General features: G+C 36.6%; 2 protein-coding genes across 2 annotated transcripts in view; both read right to left on the bottom strand.

Annotated features, from left to right (window-relative positions):
- LOC117394283 (R-spondin-2-like) overlaps window positions 1-5041 on the bottom strand; it is a 64247-nt gene extending 59206 nt beyond the window's left edge. Inside the window, exons 1-2 of the mRNA XM_033992401.3 lie at window positions 4604-5041; window positions 3856-4198 (exon numbers count right to left, since the gene is read on the bottom strand). Coding sequence (XP_033848292.1) covers window positions 3856-3949 — 94 coding nt within the window. The 5' untranslated portion in view covers window positions 3950-4198; window positions 4604-5041. The remainder of the gene's footprint in view (window positions 1-3855; window positions 4199-4603) is intronic.
- Window positions 5042-13253: 8212 nt separating this feature from the next.
- LOC117395000 (eukaryotic translation initiation factor 3 subunit E-B) overlaps window positions 13254-22581 on the bottom strand; it is a 66499-nt gene continuing 57171 nt past the window's right edge. The window contains 4 exon segments of the mRNA XM_059012698.1: window positions 13254-13447; window positions 14150-14284; window positions 14400-14502; window positions 20734-20843. Of these exon segments, the coding sequence (XP_058868681.1) occupies window positions 13412-13447; window positions 14150-14284; window positions 14400-14502; window positions 20734-20843 (384 nt within the window). The 3' untranslated portion in view covers window positions 13254-13411.

Below are 22581 nucleotides of genomic sequence, written 5' to 3' on the forward strand. Positions count from 1 at the left end.
GTTAAATGTATCAACCCACTCCCCCCATCCCCCCAACCCCCCAACCCTTACACAGAAAAACGTCAAAATTATTATTATTATTTATTTATTTCTTAGCAGACGCCCTTATCCAGGGCGACTTACAATTGTTACATGATATCACATTATTTTTACATACAATTACCCATTTACACAGTTGGGTTTTTACTGGAGCAATCTAGGTAAAGTACCTTGCTCAAGGGTAGAGCAGCAGTATCCCCCACCTGGGATTAAACCCACGACCCTCTGGTCAAGAGTCCAGAGCCCTAACCACTACTCCACACTGCTGCCCATGGGCTCCTTATAATACACAATAAACTAGACATAACCTGTTAAATATTTAAACTATAAAAATGCCTCTGTACAGAGCCCTTAGGAATCTCTCTCAGGACAAAGGTATACACATTTACTTAAGCAATTCAGGGTGTCTGAGAAACCCACAAGAACCCACAATTTATCTGACCTAGAGAATTAGACACCCACCAAATGCCTATGACCGTACTTAACCTAAAATGTCCATTTGCACATATGCTTGAAGATGTAAGTATTTGTTGTACTATGGCCCAAGACTCCTGAGAGCCCTAAACTGAAACGACTATTGATACTTGTTGATGTTAACAGCAGTGGGACCCAAGTTTGAATAAAGAATCATATTTGTCCAAAGTTTTGCGGTTTTGGACCGCTGTAGCCAATAAGAAAGCTGAGTGAGTGCCCAAACAGATATAAACCAATTAAACAGTAGATTATACTATAGTAATATCATTTTAGTCAAGAACTAGTCCAAGATCCTTTCATAGCAGCATTTATTATAATGAGCAATTTGGTAAACAGTATTTGTAAAATGTGCTACCAAAATAGGTTTCTGGAAATAGATATCGTTTTGCACAGTTTGAGCAGCCTGAACTACTTGCAGTTATATTAACTTATGGTACAGATGAAAAAAAATGTAAAATCAGTCCAATAGGCTTTTAAGCCCAGCACTGATTATAAAACTATGATAACAGGAGGTTTCAAGAAATATAAAAATAGTGACGAGACCTGGACACCTTAGTTTAGATTTTGATATCAATCCAAGGTTATCAGTGCTTACCATAGTATGCATGGTTCCCTTCTAAAGAATGCTCAGCAGGACAAACTGTAAACCTGACATTACAATACACATATCTTTTTCTTTAACACTATTTAAGCTTTGGTTCATCCTTAAAATTAGGTGAAGTAGTCCCTTTGTGCTGTATGAACTTAACTACTTCATCTCTGCTAAGAATTTGATCCCGTTAAGAAAAGTATATTATGCAGCATCTGAGATCACACAATCTTAATACAAAAACAGAATACCAGAAGAAATGTGACTGCACACAGTGATTGCCTGATTATTTGCAGATGGGCAGTGGAAGAATGTACAACTGGAATGGAGGTTCCCCTTTAAACCATGTATGAAATGCATTTTCATCATTTTATTGCAACTTAAACAAGCGAAAAATGTTCGAAGAAGCAGGATAACAAAGCATTTAAGATTTGTACTACAGAAAACGTGAGAAAGCAAACTTCAGGTTTTGTTTGTTGGCTGTTGGGCAATTTAATCTTTATTTAATCTTTATTTGCTGAAGCACTACATCGATCAGCTTCAAGAAGACCAGTTGTTATGCACACACCCACTGCTCCAATCACTGAATATTAGATCAATTAAAACAGGCTTAGGGTTTTGTATAGGGCCAATTCATACAACTGGGGGTGAACCTCCATTCATTAAGTTACTCCCACAACCCTATCCTTAAGCTGAGTTCTGAGGCAGACACAGCAGCACTACCAAGTCTGCACTGTCTAGTCATTGCAGTAAGCAGTTCCACATTTAATTAAAGACACAGTATCTCCTTTGTTGGTACAGATAGGGGCACTTGTGTGCATTTATGATCCTATCACCGAAAATGCAAAACCTCTGCAAACCATCTGTTGTAAAGTACTTCAAAAATTAAACCAACATGACATTCCACTTTTCTGCCTACTCAAAAATGTACCCACACACACCACTTTAAGGGCACATCTTACTGGGTTGACATTTCAAACATCACGCACAACGGTCTTTCTTTGGCAAAACAGAATTGAGAATATATATATATATATATATATATATATATATATATATATATATATATATATATATATATATATATGTCGATTTTTTTCTTTTTACAGTAGGTCAAGGGTCATACATACCTGATATTTTTATCCACACGATTTCTATAATAAACATACCATATAAATAAAACTGATGGCAAAATATGGTGCATGTTTTAAAACGAAATCTTAGTTTTGACTGTAGTGACGCAGGCAAACCACTTGGGTTCTCTAAACGCATACTTTTTAATGTGTTAGTATATTAGTGTCTAAATTCGAAACACAACGTGTATAATAATTAATAACAGATTATAAAAGAATAACCGATTTAACTGCTTTAAATAAAGGCGCTATTTAGATATAGCAACACACACCTGGGAAACTAGGCAAATGATGGTCGCCTTCTTAGAAGTAATCAGACTAATGAAAACAGTTAAGTTCACTAGTTACTAAGTTAGTATGGTTTCATATGGAATTCTGTACTAAAGCAGTTTTTTTTTGGGGGGGGGGGGGGGGGGGGGGGTTAACACTTTTTCTTTTTTTTCTTACGGCTAACAGAAAGGATGAGCAAATGTATCTCAGCTAAAAGGTATCCAGAACCACCACCGACTGTGATATTGAGCAACGAGGACGTGCTCGGCTGTACTGAATTTAAACAGTCTGATGATTTCCTGGAACGGTTGTGTTTCTCTTTCTCTTTGTCTCTACTTTAACACTATGTGGTGTCAAATGCCATGCGAAGAACGTAAATTAGGCCATATCTGGTACCTGACGTAAATCGGTGTTTAACGAATCATTACGGTCGGACAATAAATAGTTAATGACACGGAAATATAGTTTGCATTGGGCTACCTACATCAGCACCTGGGCGTGCTTTTGTGCAGCGGGGTTACCGACAGATAATTCTGCTTATCGTGCTTTTGTAGACATTACTGGCAGATTCTGCTTGCAGTAGCCTCAACACCCGATAAGCTCTTCGTGGTGCTTTAAATTTGATTAGCTCTTCTAATTCCCCGTTATGATAGTCATATCTGGACAGAATAATGCCTATAATGCAGGTATATTACCAGGTACATCCTATTGAAGTCATTTCTAGATGTAATGTTTGTACAGTGTCTCAGTTATATTCCTCTTAAAGTTGTACCACATTAAAACGAATACTACATTATGCTTTATTATTTTAACAATATTATTCAATTACTAAACCAAATGCTGCTTGAATCACTGCACGAATAGGCTATATGAACGTGCAAGTATTTTACTGTAAGTTTACCTCTTTTGGGTTGTCAGTACTTTTAAGCAGTTAGTCAGCGTGGTCCAGTTTAATGTAAACGTACAGGTTATCTACCTACTTAGAACTCATACACAGCAAATGCCAGCCATGAAAGAATGGATCTTAACTTGCATGCCAATGTTTCCCTAATTTATACTATGTATATATAATAGAGGTATTAAACTCTGATCTCAACTAATCTCACTAAAAAAGACAGTAAATGATAATGCTCACGCATGTAATGTGCTGACAGTCTGTTAATAGGTATGTTTTGCTGTTTAATAAACACGATTCTGACCACACAGAAGATGATACAGAAACGGTATGTATATACAACTGACAACACTACGAGTTAACAAAATAGCAAATTTTCAACAACCAAGCGTTATATTCACACACACATACACAGATCTGTTCATCTCAACACATAACATTGAAAGTGTACTAACCTCTCTTGCTCCTTTTCCAGCGATTCGACTGACAGTGACTATACTCCACGCAGTTGAGTAAAATAAGAGCAAAGGAGAAAAGTCGAAACTGCATTTGGGCGGCTGTATTTCTTCTACTTAGAAATCGAAAATGTGTGTCTCTTCTTTATAGAGAGAGCGTGCTTTCCCCAAATCTTCTGTTGTAATATAGCCTTCTCCAGAAAGCAAGTTCAGACAGAAGTCTCGATTCCAAGGTGTCACGCATTAGATGGAGAGAGACAACGTATCTTCACACCTCTTGCAAAGACCATTTTATGAAGTGTGGGAAAACGCTTAGCCGAATTTTAAAGCATCCCTTCTTATGCTGAAAAAAAGAAAGTAACAGGACAGACGTCGTTTGAGATCACAAGGAATGCAATTAGAACCTGAAACTACTTAGTGTGAAAAATTGGTTTAATCACACATTCAACAAGGTGTTCAGTCAGTTACATTTATTTAAATGCATTGTTACGTAGATAAAGTTAAAACATGCATATTTAAATACAACGTTTACAAGATTCACATGCAGAATCCCATGCAGTAAATTTAGGAGCATTATATTTATATTACAATTGTAGTGCCATCATCAGTGGGTACTTTACTCGCAGTAGTAACCACAAACAGCAAAAAACAGATCTATTCTACCAGTATTGTTTCGAGAACTATATAACGAAAAGTGCAGTCAACATAATCATCATTGAAATAAAACTAATACTTAAAAAAAAAATACCTGCATATATTTTGTATATGTCCACTTTTAAGTATATAACTCCTTTCAGAAATCCAATGAGTAGTTGGATCATACAGCATCCCACATGTATGAAAAGTTAGGACAGAAAAACATATAATATAATAATAATAACAAAAAAAAATCTGTTTTATCTTGCACGATAGCTGTTGAGAAACCGATCCTTTTCAAGACGTGATGTTCTTATCATAAATTGCGGTTACAGTTGCTCTCCACTGAGTATTTTGAAGACACATGAAGACTAGTTTGTTACATCTGCGTTCGGCTAAGGCTAAGTACCACTGCTGGTCTTGATGCTCTTGGTCTAGTTTTTCTATATAACCGGTCCTGTGACGTGATGCTTTAAGATCTGCGGGATTTCTCATTTTTAGCCCCTTCTGGCCAGCAGAAGAGTCACGATTTTTTTTTCCCCTTCAAGATTTTGAAGATGACACATGCTGTTTGTGGTACCGCATCTGTAGTACACTCACAAAAAGGACCCCTCTTGGTCCTAGCGCCCTCTAGGCTTTCAGAAACATAGCTGGATAGTCAAGTTACTTTTAATAATGTGCATTTTTTTTATAAAATATAAACTGTATACTAATACAATAAAAGGAATGTGTGTAAACATTTTTTCACATTGCTACCATTATTTGTTTATTTAGCAGACGCCTTTATTCAAGGCGACTTACAGAGACTAGGGTGTGTGAACTATGCATCAGCTGCAGAGTCACTTACAATTACGTCTCACCTGAAAGACGGAGCACAAGGAGGTTAAGTGACTTGCTCAGGGTCACACAATGAGTCAGTGGCTGAGGTGGGATTTGAACCGGGGACCTCCTGGTTACAAGCCCTTTTCTTTAACCACTGGACCACACAGACTGCTAGCTTATATGCCGCTCCAAAATGTTTTTTTGGTTTTTTTTGTACGTCCACATTCTAAATCCTATTCCACAACAATCTTAACCTTACCTCACCCTAGACGTAAACCTTTGAGGAATCATATGTGCTATTTTGAATGTAGACGTCCAATATTAATATACGACATACTACAGTTTATTCATTTTTGGATAGTTTTAGATAGTATTTTTGCAATAATCATTGCAACAGATAAGGGTGACTGAAATATCACACGTAAAGAATAATCTTAAAAAAAAAAAAAAAAAATAGCAGTTATGCCAACAACTCCTAGTCTGGTAACAATTAAATAGTCATGCTTGTCAATTGTTAGTCTGGCATTATTCAAGTGATTGCTGTGTTAATTATTTCTCATTAAATTAAAAAAAAAAAACTATTTCAACACATGCTTAAGTGTAAACTTCTAGTAAGCATGATATGTGTTTCTCAGAATTACTTTTCTCATGAAGACAGACTTCATACAGCAAGACACGCTGTATGAATATAGCCACGTTTTACGTACAGCATACAAAATGACAAAGGTAGCTAAAGCACAAAACTGTAATTATATTGTCTGTAGCAGTGCTCGGGAAGGTTCTGTGACCCAGTGTCAATAGTTCAATGCAGCAGGTGTTCAAGGACGTCAGAGACTGGAGAACCGCCACCAATCAGCGAACGCCTTACCGCGCGAGTGTCCTCAGTTGCAACATTGTTGGGTTGGCAGAATCACGGGACAAGAAGTTGCAACTTCAGGGGATCGAGAGCGGGAAGCCGTGTCTGCTTGGGATTGGTGGCTGGTGCACTGGGGGCGTGCCCTGGACACAAATAAATAACGGGAAGGAGCAAGAGAAACGAGAGTACAAAGGACTTGAGACTGTACTGAGTGGCTGTAGCACCTGGCTGAGTTACATTAAAAAGTAGAAAATGCTGCCATGTTTTATTTTTGTCGTTAAGCTTTAATATGTAATTTTAAGAAAAATAAAGTGAGGAAAAGACCTGCAATTATGAATTTATTTATGAAATATAGGTCAAAATATAACTGCGTGTTACCTTTCAGTTCGGGCAGTGAACGTCAGTTAAACGGTGTAGTAGCCGCTAGAGGGTGCAAACAAACGGTTGAAATAATAGTGTTAGTTTAGTGAGTTAGGTTTAGGGTTAAGTTTAGGAGTTACGTGTAAGTCGCATATGACTTGGCGCGGACTGCAGTTGCGCATGGACAAATAAATGGTGTTCGTAGTTCAGTTAATTCTGTTGAAGGGGAAAACAGTTTTTAAAAATATGATTTGCCAAAGATGTCCAGTTTAAGCTAGTAGTTGTGTTTTTTTCTGGAGTGGTGTATATTAACCAGTGTATACTTAAAATCGTATCCTGCCCAAAAAATAACTGGTACGAGATCATACAAAGTTACAACAGTTATATTAGAAGTGATAATTACTTACAAATATTGGCTTCCAAAATATGAGAACCGGAGCCATTCAGACACGAGCAGTTGATATAAATCAATGACAACAATTGCAATTTTATAGTAATCAATTAAATTCCATTCTTTACGATATCTTAAAGTTACTGTTTGAATAACATGTATTATATTTTAGCCGCTATGAAACAGGAAGAATATATATATATGTGTGTGTGTGTGTGTGTGTGTGTGTGTTAACTGCTAATCTTGTTTTAATAGCTGCAACATAAAGTGGGCATTGGAAAACCCTGAAGGGGTGCACCTGTAAAGAAATACAATTTGTTGAAACAATGTTCCTTCTTCGACCATTAGGTGTAGCACTTCCTCTTTCAATACACACAGCGGCAGCTCTCTTGTGATGCACAACTTTCAATGTAACAGAAAAGTCCCTAAATTTCACACAAAAACAGTCAACACACATTAAGCAGACAAGGTGCATTGGGAGCAGGATGGTTTACTTTGGAGTTGAAATTTAATGTAACCTGTAACTTTCTGATTAGCCAGACCAATGTCTGTCTGCTGTTAACAATCTAAATCTGGGCATATACAAACCCCATGGGTCATGGAGATTAGTTCCAAGTGCCACACAGTATACATTATTATCTTGATACTACAGCTGCATCCCATATAATTTCTCTCTCTCTAAAAGCATACACTTATGTAGCTTTATTTTGAATTGTAAAATGTTATTTTAAAAAACAAACAAAAAATATTTAATTCCATTTGTTTCTTTAAAAACTAAAGTAAAAAGTTATGAAGTTGCTTTTGCCAGGAAACGTGCTGTATAACATCATAACTGTAGACAAATGGGAACATTTTAGTTTGACATACAAATGACTTCTATTTATCCCAGATTCTGATACTATAATCAATAATCTCTTAAAAAATGTCCTTGGCAAGTTTCATCACCACTGGATCTAAGCAATTTTCTACATGAAAACATGCAAGTGCAACATAAACAGTGCCATGAAAAAGTATTTGCCCCCTGTCTGATTTTCTGCACATTTTTTACATTGTATTTGGTGAGATTTTTTTGTGGGTTGTAGTAGTATATAGAGGGAGTCTGAGAGAAAAAAATGACACCAAAGTTTGGTGCTTCTTTCATTTGTTTGGTGTGCAAGGTATCAAACATACAATCTTCAGGTGTGAAAAAGTTATTGCGCCCCCCCCCCCCCCCCCCCCCCCCCCCCCCGTTAACAACCCAATTAAAGGGATAATTAGGGTCAGCTGTTTGAGTACTTTGGTTAACAACCAGGCCTGATTTGGGCCAGCCCTGCCCAATATAAATCTGACTAACTTTGTCAGCACACAGGTTCTAGAGGCACATCATGCCACGATCAAAAGAAATTCCTGAAGACCTCTGGAAAAAAGTTGTTGATGCCTATCAGTCTGGAAAGGGTTACAAAGCCATTTCTAAGGCTCTGGGGCTCCACCGAACCACAGTCAGAGCCATATTGTCCAAATGGAGAAAGTTTGGGACAGTAGTGAATCTTCCCAGGAGTGGCCGTTCTGCCAAAATCTCTCCAAGAGCAAGGCGTGAAATCATCCAGGAAGTCACAAAGAACCCTAGAAAAATATCCAGGGATCTGCAGGTCTCTCTCGCCTCGGCACTGGGCAAAAATGGGATTGATGGCAGAGTAGCAAAGCGGAAACGATTGCTCACTAAGAACATGAATGCTCATCTCAAGTTTGCCAAAAAGCACCTGGATGATCCTCAAGAGTTCTGGAACAATGTTCTATGGACAGATGAGTCAAAAGTGGAACTTTTTGGCCGACATGGGCGCCATTATGTCTGGCGAAAACCAAACACTGCATTCCACAGGAAGAACCTCATACCAATGGTCAAGCATGATGGTGGTAGTGTCATGGTTTGGGGATGCTTTGCTGCATCAGGACCTGGACACCTTGCCATCATTGAATGAACTATGAATTCTGCTCTGTATCAAAGGATTCTACAGGAGATTGTCAGGCCATCCGTTCATGAGCTGAAGCTGAAGTGCAGCTGGGTCATGCAGCAAGACAATTATCCGAAACACACAAGCAAGTCTACATCAGAATGGTTGAAGAACAAGAAATTTAAAGTTGTGGAATGGCCTAGTCAAAGTCCAGACCTAAACCCCATTGAGATGTTGTGGCAGGACCTGAAACGAGCAGTTCATGCTCGAAAACCCACAAATGTCACTGTGTTGAAGCAGTTCTGCATGGAGGAGTGGGCCAAAATTCCTCCACTGCGCTGTGAGACTAATCAACAACTACAGGAAGCATTTGGTTGCATAACTTTCTTTAATAAATAAATTAAATATGTATAACATTTTTGTGTTATATGTTCACTCAGGGTCCCTTTTATCTAATATTAGGTTTTGGTTGAAGATCTGATAACATTCAGTGTCAAAAATATACAAAAACGCAGAAAATCAGACAGGGGGCAAATACTTTTTCACGGCACTGTAGCTACCACATAACCAGATTAGGATACTCAATAACGTGCCAAAAAAGGCCCTTAACAAGTTTGTTCACAATTGGACGCTGTTGTCAAACAGTGTGACATCCATACATAAGAAAGCGTAGGTGCTTGAATTTGTGCATACAAATAAAATGCTGGGATCTTAAGCAGAGAGAATGTTTGTAAAATCAAAAGGGCTTTGTGTAGTCCTCCAGCTTCATTTGTTGGATCTTGCAGTGATGTTTTAGGGTTTTTCTTCAGCATACACAATGCTAATTAATGAAGTATTTTCAAAACATTAGGGTAGCAGATTAGCACAAACAGTTTAATTTAAATCCCCATCCCCCGAAAGGTTACATGACAAAACACTCTTTTAATTAAGTTCCTTGTGTCACGTCAATTGACTGCCAGTCTAGTCTCACAATATGTCTGTGTTATGAAAAGGTGGCAATTTTCAATCATTACATTTCTTCAGGACACCTGCTGATAATTAGATATATGGTAGGATGCAGGACCAAGCTCTCAAAAATAACCAACATGGTTAAATACATTAGAGGGAAAAGAGGAGACCTCAGGTTAGCTTCACAAATATCATCAGAACAGTACCTGTGTTGACAAAAGTGCAGTGATGTAATGGTACCCTTTAGACAGTCAGTGGCATGAACTTTTACCTGTGTGTGGAAAATGTGTTATCTTCTCTTAGCACAGTAGGTGAGATACTTAAGTTGTGATACCTACATTGCCTGCTGCTGTAACTGAAGACATGGACAGAGGGTCAAACACAGTAATGTTGTACCAGTACTAGAATTCAGTCACACCAATTAAATTCACCAAGAAACAGCATCTCCTTAAGTCAATAATTACTTGAACCCCTCCAACTCTAGATGAAAAACAAAGGTGCATGCCAGATACCACATTTTCAAATGACTAAAATACTATCAAAGAAAATAAAACAAATCAATGATCAAAATTATATATACAGTGGTTTGCAGAAGTATTCACCCCCTACCAATAATGTCACATTTTGTTGAATTATAAATAATTTATGCAGTTTTTCAAACAAACTTTTTTTTTTATTCAAAGCTGTAGTAGTTAAACTGAACAGTGTTATATGAGAAGGTTAAATGTCAGCAAAACTTGCAAAGAAAATGTACAAAATGAAATTTACTGGTTGCATAAGTATTCAGCCCCTTAAGTCAGTACTTGGTAGAAGCACCTTTTGCAGCAATTACTGCTGAATCTTTTTGGATAGGTCTCTACTAGATTTGCACAGTAGGATGGTGAAATTTCTGCCCATTCTTCACAGGAAAATTGCTCCAGTTCTGATAAGTTTGTTGGGGATCTTCGATGGACTACAATCTTCAAATCTCACCATAAATTTTCGATTGGATTCAAGTCAGGACTTTGACTGGGCCACTCAAGAACATTAATTCTCTTCTTGTTCAACCACTCCAGTGTGCCTTTGGCTTTAGGTCATTGTCCTGCTGAAATGTGAATTTCCTCCCCAGTTTCAGTCTTGGCTGACTCAAACAGGTTTTCCTCAAGGATTCACCTGTACTTTGCACTATCCATTCTCCACTCTATCCTGACAAGCTTCCCAGTCCCTGCTGAAGAAAAGCCTCCCCATAACATAATGCTGCCACCACCATGCTTGACAGTTGGGATGGTGTTGGCTGGGTGATGTGCAATATTGGGCTTGCACCAGATGTAAGGCTTGGAATTTAAATTTCAATATTTGTCTCGTCTGACCACAAAACCTTTTTCCACATGTCTGCAGTATCATCTACATGCTTTTTTGCCAACTCCATATGTGCTTTAAGATTAGACTTTTTGAGTAATGGCTTCTTTCATACAGGCCAGCTTTGTGTCGGGACCGGCTTACTGTTGATGTGTGAACACTGGCTCCCAGCTCAGACACAGAACCTTGCAGATCTCTCAAGGTCATTCTTGGCTTCAGAGCAACATCCCAAACCAGTTTCCTGCTTGCCCAGCTGCTCAGTTTGGGAGGGCGACCTGATCTGGGTAGTATGATGCATCTACCATTTCTTAATGATGGACTTCACTGTGCTGAGAGGGATAATCAGTGCCTTTTTAAATTTTCTTGTATCCTTCTCCTGCTGTGCCTCTCTACCACTTTATCCCTGACTTGTTTCAAAAGCTGCTTGGTCATCATGGTTGCTTTGTTAGATCACTATGTGAGTTGCAGCTTGAAAGTCTTTATATACCCGAGGGAAATTATCTACAAGTTAAACCACTTAGAGTACACATAGGCTGAAACCATTTCACTAATTTTGTGACCTTTCAAACAAATCATTTGGACCTGAGCTAATTTAGGGCTGCAGTAGCAAAGGGGCTGAATACTTATGCAACCGAGATTAATCTTTTTTTTTCCCTGTAAATCTTACTTTTTTATATTCTATATGCATTTTTTTAACTATCAATGTGGAGTAGTTTGTGTAGATTCTACATGTAAAGTCTAATTTGAAAGCGTCGTGGAGTATGTTCAGGTGCCAATAAAATGTGAAAACTTTGCAGGGGGGGGTGGGGGTGAATACTTCTGCAAACCACTGTATAAGACTTACCACCCACGGTGCAAACACACACGACTCATGCCTCAATAAAAAACCTGGAGTCGACACGAAGACAGCAGCGCTATAGATGGGAGGATTCATTTCTTTGTATGAACTGCAGAAGGATGCAGATTCTGTAAAATTAGTTCTCCTGAGGCAGTTACTTTGTGAATACCAGAAAATATTTTGCCTCACTGAAACAAAAGACTACAATGGACTTTCTCAAGGTTCAAAGAACGACTTGCAGGAGTGAATTGTTTAAAAAAAGCTGTTGGTATTTTTGTTGAAATGCAAGAAAAGTTAATTACACAGCAGCCTGGTTTATTTAAAATAGAATTGTATTTTTTGTTGGAAATCCCAGAAAACTAGCAACACTTAGCTACAATTATTTAATATTAATGCATGGAATAAATGAGAATACCTTAATGAGTGATATTTCTAGCTGCTAGACACATGAGCCACAGCTTATTCCCGTCATAAATTGTCTTATGATCTTGTAGCTTTGAACTATTTTTTTAATTTTATTTTTTGGTAACAGAAAAAACTAGGGAAATGGGGTTGGAAGTGTGTCACATTTTAATTTTGCTAGGAGTAACACTGTCAAAAAAACGAATTTTAAAACATTCTTCTGTCTTTGTTATATATTGTCCTGCATACATCTCCAGTAAACACTAATTTGGTTATATATACTAGTTCCTGTATTATATTAATGCATATCCGCAGATCTCACACATCCGTGGACCTATGTCTCCCCAAGCGCGCGGATAAACGGAGTTCCACTGTGTGTGTGTGTGTACACAAAATAAAACCGTCTTTTAAAAGTTTTGGTTTTCAAAACACCCCAATCACACATCAAAACTCTTCTTTACTTCCCATGTCAGTCTTGTATGCTGACATATTTAGTTTGCAATAATAGGAAGCAAGTTATACCAATATAAAATAAAAGTAAACCAATAATACCGCAAATAAACTGTACCAAAATGAAAGTATATATCTCTATATATAGGTTTGCCACTATATCTTCCACCATTCTTCTCAATGCACTCAGATGTTTGCACAAAATGTGATTGGATACCAACACAGCCTTTAGAGCATGCAAACTAAGACCAGGCTGAAAGAAACCCCATAGAACAGATGGCAAACCTTGACGTACGCAGGTATGGCACGTTACTGTGCAAGTGCTCTGTCTTTTGACGTACCCAAAGTGGTTAAAACATTCGAAAAGTTGTTCAAAAAGTACACTTTATACTATATAAAAACAAACACACAATGCATGAACAAAGATTTCTGTTGACTCTTTTTATTGAAAGTAATTTGTTGAATGCATGACATGGTCCTTTCTAAAACCAGATGCAGTATAAGAACTGGAATTTTACTGTGAAAAAACCTAAGATTATCTTGTGGCAAATGTACCACTTTTTAAATGTATTTTAGATTTTTTATTAAAATCCTGAATCTTGAGCAGCCCAGTTGGGTGTCTGTAAAACAAGCAAGAAAACTTGGTATTACATTCACATTTTAAAAAATAAATAAAACCAACATATAGGTTTTATTTAAAACAATAAAACAACAGCAACAATAACAATAAATTTGGCAATACAAAACTTAAATTAAGAAAGGCCATTTTAACTACTTGAAGAACCAGGCAAACATGCTAGACTGTAAAAGCTTCATATATAATTGCTGAATAGCCTGTGGACTAAAAGATCTAATAGTAATCTGTAATTTGTTAGCAACTAGTTTCTCTAATTACTGGATTTCTTAACAAGAGTGATTTTATAATTTTAAATTATGTGTGCTTCTTTTACAGCAATAACAAATAATTTAAAAGGTGATTTAAAACTTCAAAAGAAACAAACTGCAAATAATGCATAAATTGCTACAGCTTCTTATACTGAGCATTGAAGTAAAAAAGACAAAATGCATTAGGTTATACTTTTACAGTGTACATTCACCCTAGCCAACTTACCAATTAAAACTGATTCATTTTATGTTGAGCTTTCAAAACTTTAAAAGCAGATGTGCAGTACTACAAACATTTATTATTCAAAATCGGTCAGGAGTGAAGACTAACAAAATAACTGGTTACAAATAGTATTTCACATCCGTATTAAATCAATTCTGAATTTAATTTCTGAAACGATTATCTTTCAATTTTATAATTTTAACAGTGTTCTCACCTCATTCCGGTTGTTATGGTTAATTTTTTTCTCAATGTTCATTGCCAACATCTGACTGCGGAAAGAAAGGCTCTTTGTCTTTTCAATCACTTGCTGGTAGGGCGATACAGCATTGTTGCCCATAACAACATGACCCTGGAAAAATGGAAAAAGAAAAGTTCATCATCACTGTTTGAAATGCTCAATTTGTAAAATAAATAAATAAAATAAATAAATAAATACACAATGTTCTTAAAACTTGAAACCTTACCAGTTTTGAATCTATTTTTGCATCTAGCCTTGCGTTGCGAATTAGGTTAACTATCCATCTCTCAGCCTCTTCAGGTGTCATGTTCAATTTGTCTGCCAGCATGCTAAAAGGTAAAAAGGCGATGATTAAATTAGGCACAATGCTTATCGTAGCAAAAACTAGATACGGACATAATGTAAATGGAAGAGTTTTATACATGTGTTCCCACTTTAAAAGACTAGGGTAGTCAAGTTTAACCATTAAATGTTAAATAGTTATTAAATATTTATTTAATGTTTAGCCATTACCAATTATTCTGCAATGCAAGCTTTGCAACTCGCAGCTCTGCGAGCATACATCAATTCTGACTTGAGCACCCCTGGCTTTCAGTACCTGGCCTCTCAAGCAGAGTGCCAATAACAGCCACTAGTGAGTCCACAATCCCATTTTACATGACACCTGAGCTAGTTAGCATAATTTGCAGATAAACAAGTTATCCACATAAGAATGACCTACATTCATGGTATGTGGAATACTTTCTTGTAGGGTATGTAAAGTTTAATCAAATTCAGACATGTGGTTTACAAAGTCAGCCAATCAAGGGTCAACTTTAAAAATGTAGGTCACCATGACCACCACCACTATATCCACATTGCTGGGAATCTCATTCCCCACTGGTACATCAGTACAGTTGTATTTATTTTAAAAATCAACAGGTTTTCTCCATTTTCAGATAACTCAAAACCATAAATATACCACAATTTACCAGTTCACAGTTAAAGACTAATTAAAAAATACACGATCACACATACAAAACAAATTCTTGCTGGTCTGACAAGGCAATCATGATGAAGTATTCATTTTGGCTGGAGAAGCAACATCAACCCTGAGTTTACTTAAAGCAGCAATCAATCAGTTGAACAGTGGCAGACTAAAGTGTTTAGGCCAACTTAATTAGCAATTAATCACTTCACAGCAGGTCATTAGTCAAATTAACCATGACAGCATTTTTTACCTAACGGCATTCTCAAATGTCGTGACAACCGAAGTTAATGCACCAGCCAGATCTACTGCTACTATCCCAAAATCAAAGCCAACTTTACTCCTTTTAAAAACAGATAGAGATGTGTCATTTTGGTTAAACAGACAGGCATTCTTTTACCCAAGCATCACTGCTGCAACTGGGTTTCCTGTGGCTTTCCAATACACTCCTTGTATTTCCTGCTGGACCATCTAATTTCAAAGACCTATAAATCTAAGTCTATTATCGACGAAGACTAGCATAAAGTCTGGCACTTTACTATACCTGCAATAGCTTACCTGCTAACAAACAGCATAAAAGCTGAAAGACCCAGCTTGTTTCTCATTACCTCACCACTTTCGGCACCATTAATATCGGTTTGCTTTTCGAAAGGTAAGTTACTGTGAGTAACTTGCTAAACACAACCAGGACAATTTCCTGTCCTATCCTCTACAGCCACGCAAGCTGTCATGTTGTTAAAGAAGAAACCTATTAACTCAACTTAACAGTAATTCACTTCAGGCTGCACCGCTGTGAACCTGACTAACTAAAACATTTAGATATTCCTGCCGAATTTGTGACTCAATTGAGTAATTAACACTCTGAAACTGAGCATTTTGTTGTTGGCACCAAAACAAATACTCAAGGTTATACAAGACATTAGCATATGATCCCTTGTAATACTGTCACTATTAGCAAAGAGTACTCTATGGAAAGACAGCTACTAATAAAAGAAAGCCATTTCAAAATTAAGGTTATTTATTATTATTTTTTTAATTGTACAGCAGGGTAACAAAAACAAAACACAAAGAATATGAATATGCAAATCTGCAGTCTTACAACACATTAAAATTGAGAAACATGGCAACACTTAACAGTATTTCTAATGTTACCATGCATCAACTTCCTCCTTTTATGAAAAGCTTGCATTATCTATGCAGACCGATCTTGTGTTTTTGTCCATGATTTAATATGAACTTGCAGGAGCACAAACCTACCATTCCCAATGTACTGCAACCTGATCCTGAATATCTGACATCAGCGTTCAGGTTGAGGGGGCTAGACCCAGTAGTATTATACATTTGCATTGCTGTACATAACTTCTGACGTCTTCTTATTTGCTACATAGATCTAAATTACATTCGCATCAGCTCTTAGGTACCAAGCTGAAAGTGATTTATTGATAGGGGCCATCAATAATGACTCCAGCAAGTCTGACAAGCTTCACACTTTTATTAAAGTCAGGTAAAGTAATAGCTGAATGTGGGGGATGCAACATTAAACACATGTATGCAGATTTTTCCTCTAACATATTACAATATGTTGTCAGACAAGGAATCCACATATTCTGTTCTCTATGCAACACGTTTTTTGTTTCTAGTTTTCCAAACCAATGTACAATAATTACTTTCATTACTAGTCTAATTCATTAAATAGGTAATATAAGATCAAAACTCCTGCACTGTCAGATTGTAATTTTTTTAAATAAATATATTTTTTTGTAAACCTAAAGAAGTTTTATTTCCAAAATATGGATTGACAGTCATTTTTACTGTTATTTTGCTTGTATTCAATAATAGAATGTCCGATGAAAATCATTCTGTAGTGTGGCGGTAATGATCAGTTTTTGTGGTATTGGCTGTGACTAAAGTAAAATGGATAAAATAGGATTGGAGTTGTATTCTAGTGTAAATATTTGGTACACTGACCCCCCCCCCCCCCAAATAAATAAATAAATAAATAAATAAATAAAATAAATAAATAAATAAAAACAAAAAACAAAAAAAAACACACCACACAACTCAACTTACTAGTTCTGTGTTGCCACTAACCTTTGTGCTCTTTAACAAGTATATGGATCCAATTGCAGGGAGGCTGCCAAAAAAAAATATGACTTCGAATCAATTCCAGACTATGTGCAACTTGAGAATCGTACACAGCACTATCATATTCCAGACTTCAACCTTGAATACAGACATTCTACAGCGATGCAAATTTGCTGCAAGCACTTCTGAAAACACAGGTTTTCATTTTTAGCACTTGAACAGACCTTGCTTGATGCATTACATACGATGAGAAGAACACAGCCTTAATTCGGACTATAACTCGACAACCAATTTCTTACATTTCTATGGTTTATACCTTAAGGGGAGCCTTCCATTTCCTTGCAAACTTCATACCATTGTCTACACATCTAACTACATAAAATGTATCATAAAATAATCAATTTGTGTACTGAACATGTGCCATCAATTTGTTAATGATTGCTAATGAAATTCTGTATAGCAGTTAACTACAGGAAAATGCTAGTATAACATTTATGAAGTTTTCAATTAAACAGGATGCAATAAATTGTATAGGTAAAGCAACCTGCTAACAGCTGCAGCTGTCAAGTGTTTCTGCTTTAGGCTAAGGAATGCACTGCAGATGCTCAACTACTAGTTATGGCACCTCATTAAAAGGCAGAAGTGCATTATTGTAATTCTGAGATGTATTTTGTCATGCAATGATAATGTGAACCAGGAGGAAAGGCCTTCTATCAGCATAAAGCCTGCTTCTGAAAAAGTTATCTTACTGTACCTGGAAGCAATGGTATACTAAGCACACAACACAATTACTTTCTTGCAACCTTATGAACTTACGCACTTAAAACCAAGAAACGGCACTGTACCAAGGTAATACATGAGAAAAATCTTGCCACTGACTGGAAGGCAACCACCTCCTTTCCCCTTCAAAAATCAGATTACTACAGTGCTGAAGTCAGTACACATTTAGTCAAACTGGTAAATATATGTACTCTATACACGCAAACTAGAATTCAGGACCTTGCTAGAATACTGCTGTGTACCAAACAAAATATATCAGAATGTGCTGTTAATCATGCACATGACCTCAATGGCAGCCATAAAGTTACTGACATATTAAGCATGCAGATGTCTCAGACATGGCATTCAGACATTCCATGGTAACAACAAAATATTTGTAAAACTAAAGCCACAAAAGGGTTTATCATTTTTGGTACGATACAACTAACACTATTCCTGTGTGTACTCCCTAAACATTAGTCAAATTAACCTTAACAAGAACTTGATTCAAATAAAATTTAAAAAAAAATTACCAAAAAAAGCTCAAAGAAATGAAGCACAGGTTGATCTTTTTCTTCTGACCCTTTTTCAAAATGATCTTATTTATCCTACATTTTAAAAATGTCCATTCAGGGTGTCAGACAGCTGTGCAAAATCACAAGACGACAGAACACCTTGTAGGATCAAATTGGGTCATAATATCATTCTGTGTATGGAAATTTATAGAAATGGAATATACAGAGGGGGGTCCTAAGCAATGTTCTGTGTCTACTTGGTTTCTTGTCACAAACTCCTCCACTGACAAAAGAAGGCTTTTAAAAACAGAGTCGTAAACTAAAATACTGGACAAGTGGTTTATCTTCACCATCGTTGAATATATCCTGTGGCGCCGGCGGTCTTTCAAAAGGTAAAACCAGATGGTTTTGAATGCTTTGACACCCCTGAGAGAGAACAGTACCCCTCATAAATACAGCCGACAGGTGAAAAACAGCAGACCAATTGAGAACACTGGGCCATCACGGAACGAAAACAGCCAATGGGAAAACACCCCATGTGGACTCAGGCACAGCCCAAAATAAAACAAACTATCCAATCACAGGGGTGATGTGAGGAGTAGAAAAGGACAAGCGCGACATTCAAACAGGGCTCCCGACACGAAACCCAAAGCTCCTGACACACAAACAAGTCTCTGAACTTTGACAATCCGAAGACCAGCCTGCAACCAGCTTGAACAGAGATACCGTTTTCAGAAACTCTGATACGAAATAACTACTCTAGTGTTTACCTTGGTGTGGGAGTCTGCAGTGCAAGACGTCTAAAGTCCTAAAAGTACTTAGAATCAAATCGATTGATCACTGGAGAAAGAGTTGGATGAACATTTGAAGTCGACAGAGATTAAAATATATTCAGTCTTAAATAGCTATCAGTGCCGGAGTCTGTGTTTTTGCAAAGACATTTCTTTAATCCCTTGGTAAAGAGACACAAAAACAAAGACGACAGACCCCGGAACCTGGACTTTCTCTGCCAGTAGGAAAGCCTTTGAGCGCCTGTTTTGTTAAAGACATGGATCAGTTGGAGGGGGAGCGAAAGTCTGTTAAGTATTAAACACAGTGTTTTATCCTCTTATGAACCTGAGAATTAGCAGACAAAGTAAAATTAACGTTTTTGTTTGACATAGAATGTAAGAAAAGTATTGCTTTCAATTCATGCTTTGAGTTAATAAACACTACAGTAATTGTTTGTTGTATGTGATTTATACAAATTGATGTGGGTTTTACAAGGCAATTATACTGTATTTAAAGCTAGAGTCCAAATTTAGCTCTCTTGATAATAGATAATTCTCATTAGGTTGTCTGGACACAAACAGTGTATTTCGCATGAGTGAGAATTGCCTTCTGAACCAAAACATATATACGAGACTGATTTAACAATGCTTTGATTATCAAATATTAACGGAAATAAATATTTGTGTTACTAACAATACCCCTGTTAAGACTAACCATCTTAAATAACTCAACTATCAGGAGTGGGCTGTTTATTTTCTTTTCTGTACTGTTTAGTTTAGTTGATTCTTCCTTTCTGTATTACTTTAGTTTAGTTGTTGCACCTTTAATGTTTCCTTTATATTCACTGTTCCTACATGATTTTGAATTCAAATAAGGTATTATATTATTACAACTTAAAACTAGTCCAAATACAAATATGCCTTGCACGACACCCTTTTACCATAATATTTTATCACACCACCACACACCAAGAAGCTGGGAACACATGTCTCTCCCTTTTAGCTGTTTAGCTCTAAATTGTGAAATAAGAACTGACAATGTTAAGTTCACAGTTCTTAAACCAGCTCTGATTTTGACAAAGCCACAGCCATGCAGAGATTCCTATAATTTAATTTTCATCCATACAGTCGGGACTGTTTGCAATGGCAGAGCTCTTGGCTTACAGTTTTCTTCCAAGTCTTATAGCTGAGAGTCTGGATGCACAACAGAAAACTGGTACAAGAGCAATTTTATGGGAAATACATAAGCCAATTTGATAGACTAGAATAAACATAAGTATCTAGATGCTTCTGTTGAAAAGGCCACTCAGCTTTAGCTTTTACAAGGAGGGATTTTGGTTAAGCCTTCAATTTGCAAAATTGCCCCAGGGCAGCAAGGATGACAAGTATTTTAATTATTTGTTGTTTTTATATTGTTTTTACTTTATATGCATAGAATTAAACATCATTTTTAAATTTACCAACCTGATGCTGATACACTGGTGGATACGGCAAAAGGTCTCAAAAATAAAGAGACGAGCATTTTCAATGAAGTCTTCAAGACAAGCCACCAAGAAGAAGTCATTTACAAGGACCTGTGAAAATAAAGACAACATTAAAGCAAATAAAACCTTCAGTGTTATTTCCATACCAGGGACCCTATTTGTACATGTAAAATTGCAAGCTTGGGAAGAGATTAAGATTGAATAAAATCAATGGTATAGCGATGTTAAATACGTGATTAAAGCTCAAGTTTTAAAATGACATATGTTATTAAGAACATAAGGAAGAAAGGTTAGAAACGAGAGGAGGCCATTAGGCCCATCTTGCTCGTTTGGTTGTTAGTAGCTTATTGATCCCAGAATCATCAAGCAGCTTCTTGAAGGATCCCAGGGTGTCAGCTTCAACATCATTATTAGGGGTTCCAGACTCCCACAATTCTGTGTGTATATTCTAGATGAGGTCTTACTAATGCATTGTAAAATTTTAACATTAGCCTACTTCCCTTGATTTAAATTCAACACTTTTCACTATATATCCGAGCATTTTGTTGGCCTTTTTTATAGCTTCCCCACATGGTCTAGACGAAGACATTTCTGAGTCAACATAAACTCCTAGATCTTTTTCATAGATTCCTTCTTCAATTTCAGTATATCCCATATGGTATTTATAATGGACATTTTTATGTATGTCATTTTAATTGTGCACTCTCCAGGCTAGACATTCCGCAATTTTGGCCTTTAATATAGCAGGAAAGTAAAATTAGGATAATTGACCAATTATTATTTTTTAATTTACATATAAAATGTAATTTCAGCAAAACATTTAACCACTTTAGGAACCATAGTTACTTTTAATTCAAAATACTATCCTGAAAATGCTCGTGCCATACGAATTAAACCAGTGTTGAAATACCACCCTCTCCACAATAAAACATGCCTTAACATGAACCAAACCACCAGATTCACCAGAGTGGTGAAACTTATCAGCATTCAACTTTGGTAGGTGCAGGTTCAACATAACAGAATATAGGGAGGTGGGAGTATAACAGATTATCAAAAAATGGAGTATTTACCCGACTCAGATTTCCATTTTTAAAAATTGCATGAGACATTAGAAAACAATTCACATAGTTTGCCCAGCTTTTATCCCTTGCCAGTATTATAGACTATACTAGTTATACTAGTTATCATAATTAAAATCTACATAGACAAAAAGAATAATCAGTTACTTAAGAGTTTAAAACAGAAAATATATCAAATTATACAGCTATTCTTTGTAAAAAAAAAAATAATAATAATAATAATTAAAAAATAAAATAATGTTAAGAGATTATTAACGTGTTTGTTAGGGTTTTATTGTCTGGAATCAATACATAAATCTACAGAATAATTTTCACTCATCACCAAAACATTCCCCACTTGCTTCAGTTATCTCTCTGGTCCTGGATGAATTATTCCAAATTACCCAGAACTATCAAGAACGTTGTTTCAAGTACAACAAAGTCTATATGCAACCGATAAAAACCGAAGACTTAAGTACAATAATTACTGTCAGCTGTGATTTTAAAAATGAACATGGGCAGTTTGTAAAGGACAGAGTGAGCTTTTAGATCATCTCAGCAATGGACTTGCTTCTGCTGGAACAGCAGCCCAACATCTGACAGCTATTCTGCTTAGAAAAACAAACACGCAAAAGCAACACTCGGGTCATATTAGAGTAGGCAAACCACCAGATCCTGGGCTTCTGAAAAGAACAAAACATACACTTTAATGAAAAAGTCTATTCTTTGAACATTTGTTTTGTAATAAAGTGGTTTTGTTTTATGAAGAG

This window comes from Acipenser ruthenus, chromosome 3, assembly GCF_902713425.1.
Source record: "Acipenser ruthenus chromosome 3, fAciRut3.2 maternal haplotype, whole genome shotgun sequence".
In the NCBI taxonomy this organism is placed as follows: domain Eukaryota; kingdom Metazoa; phylum Chordata; class Actinopteri; order Acipenseriformes; family Acipenseridae; genus Acipenser; species Acipenser ruthenus.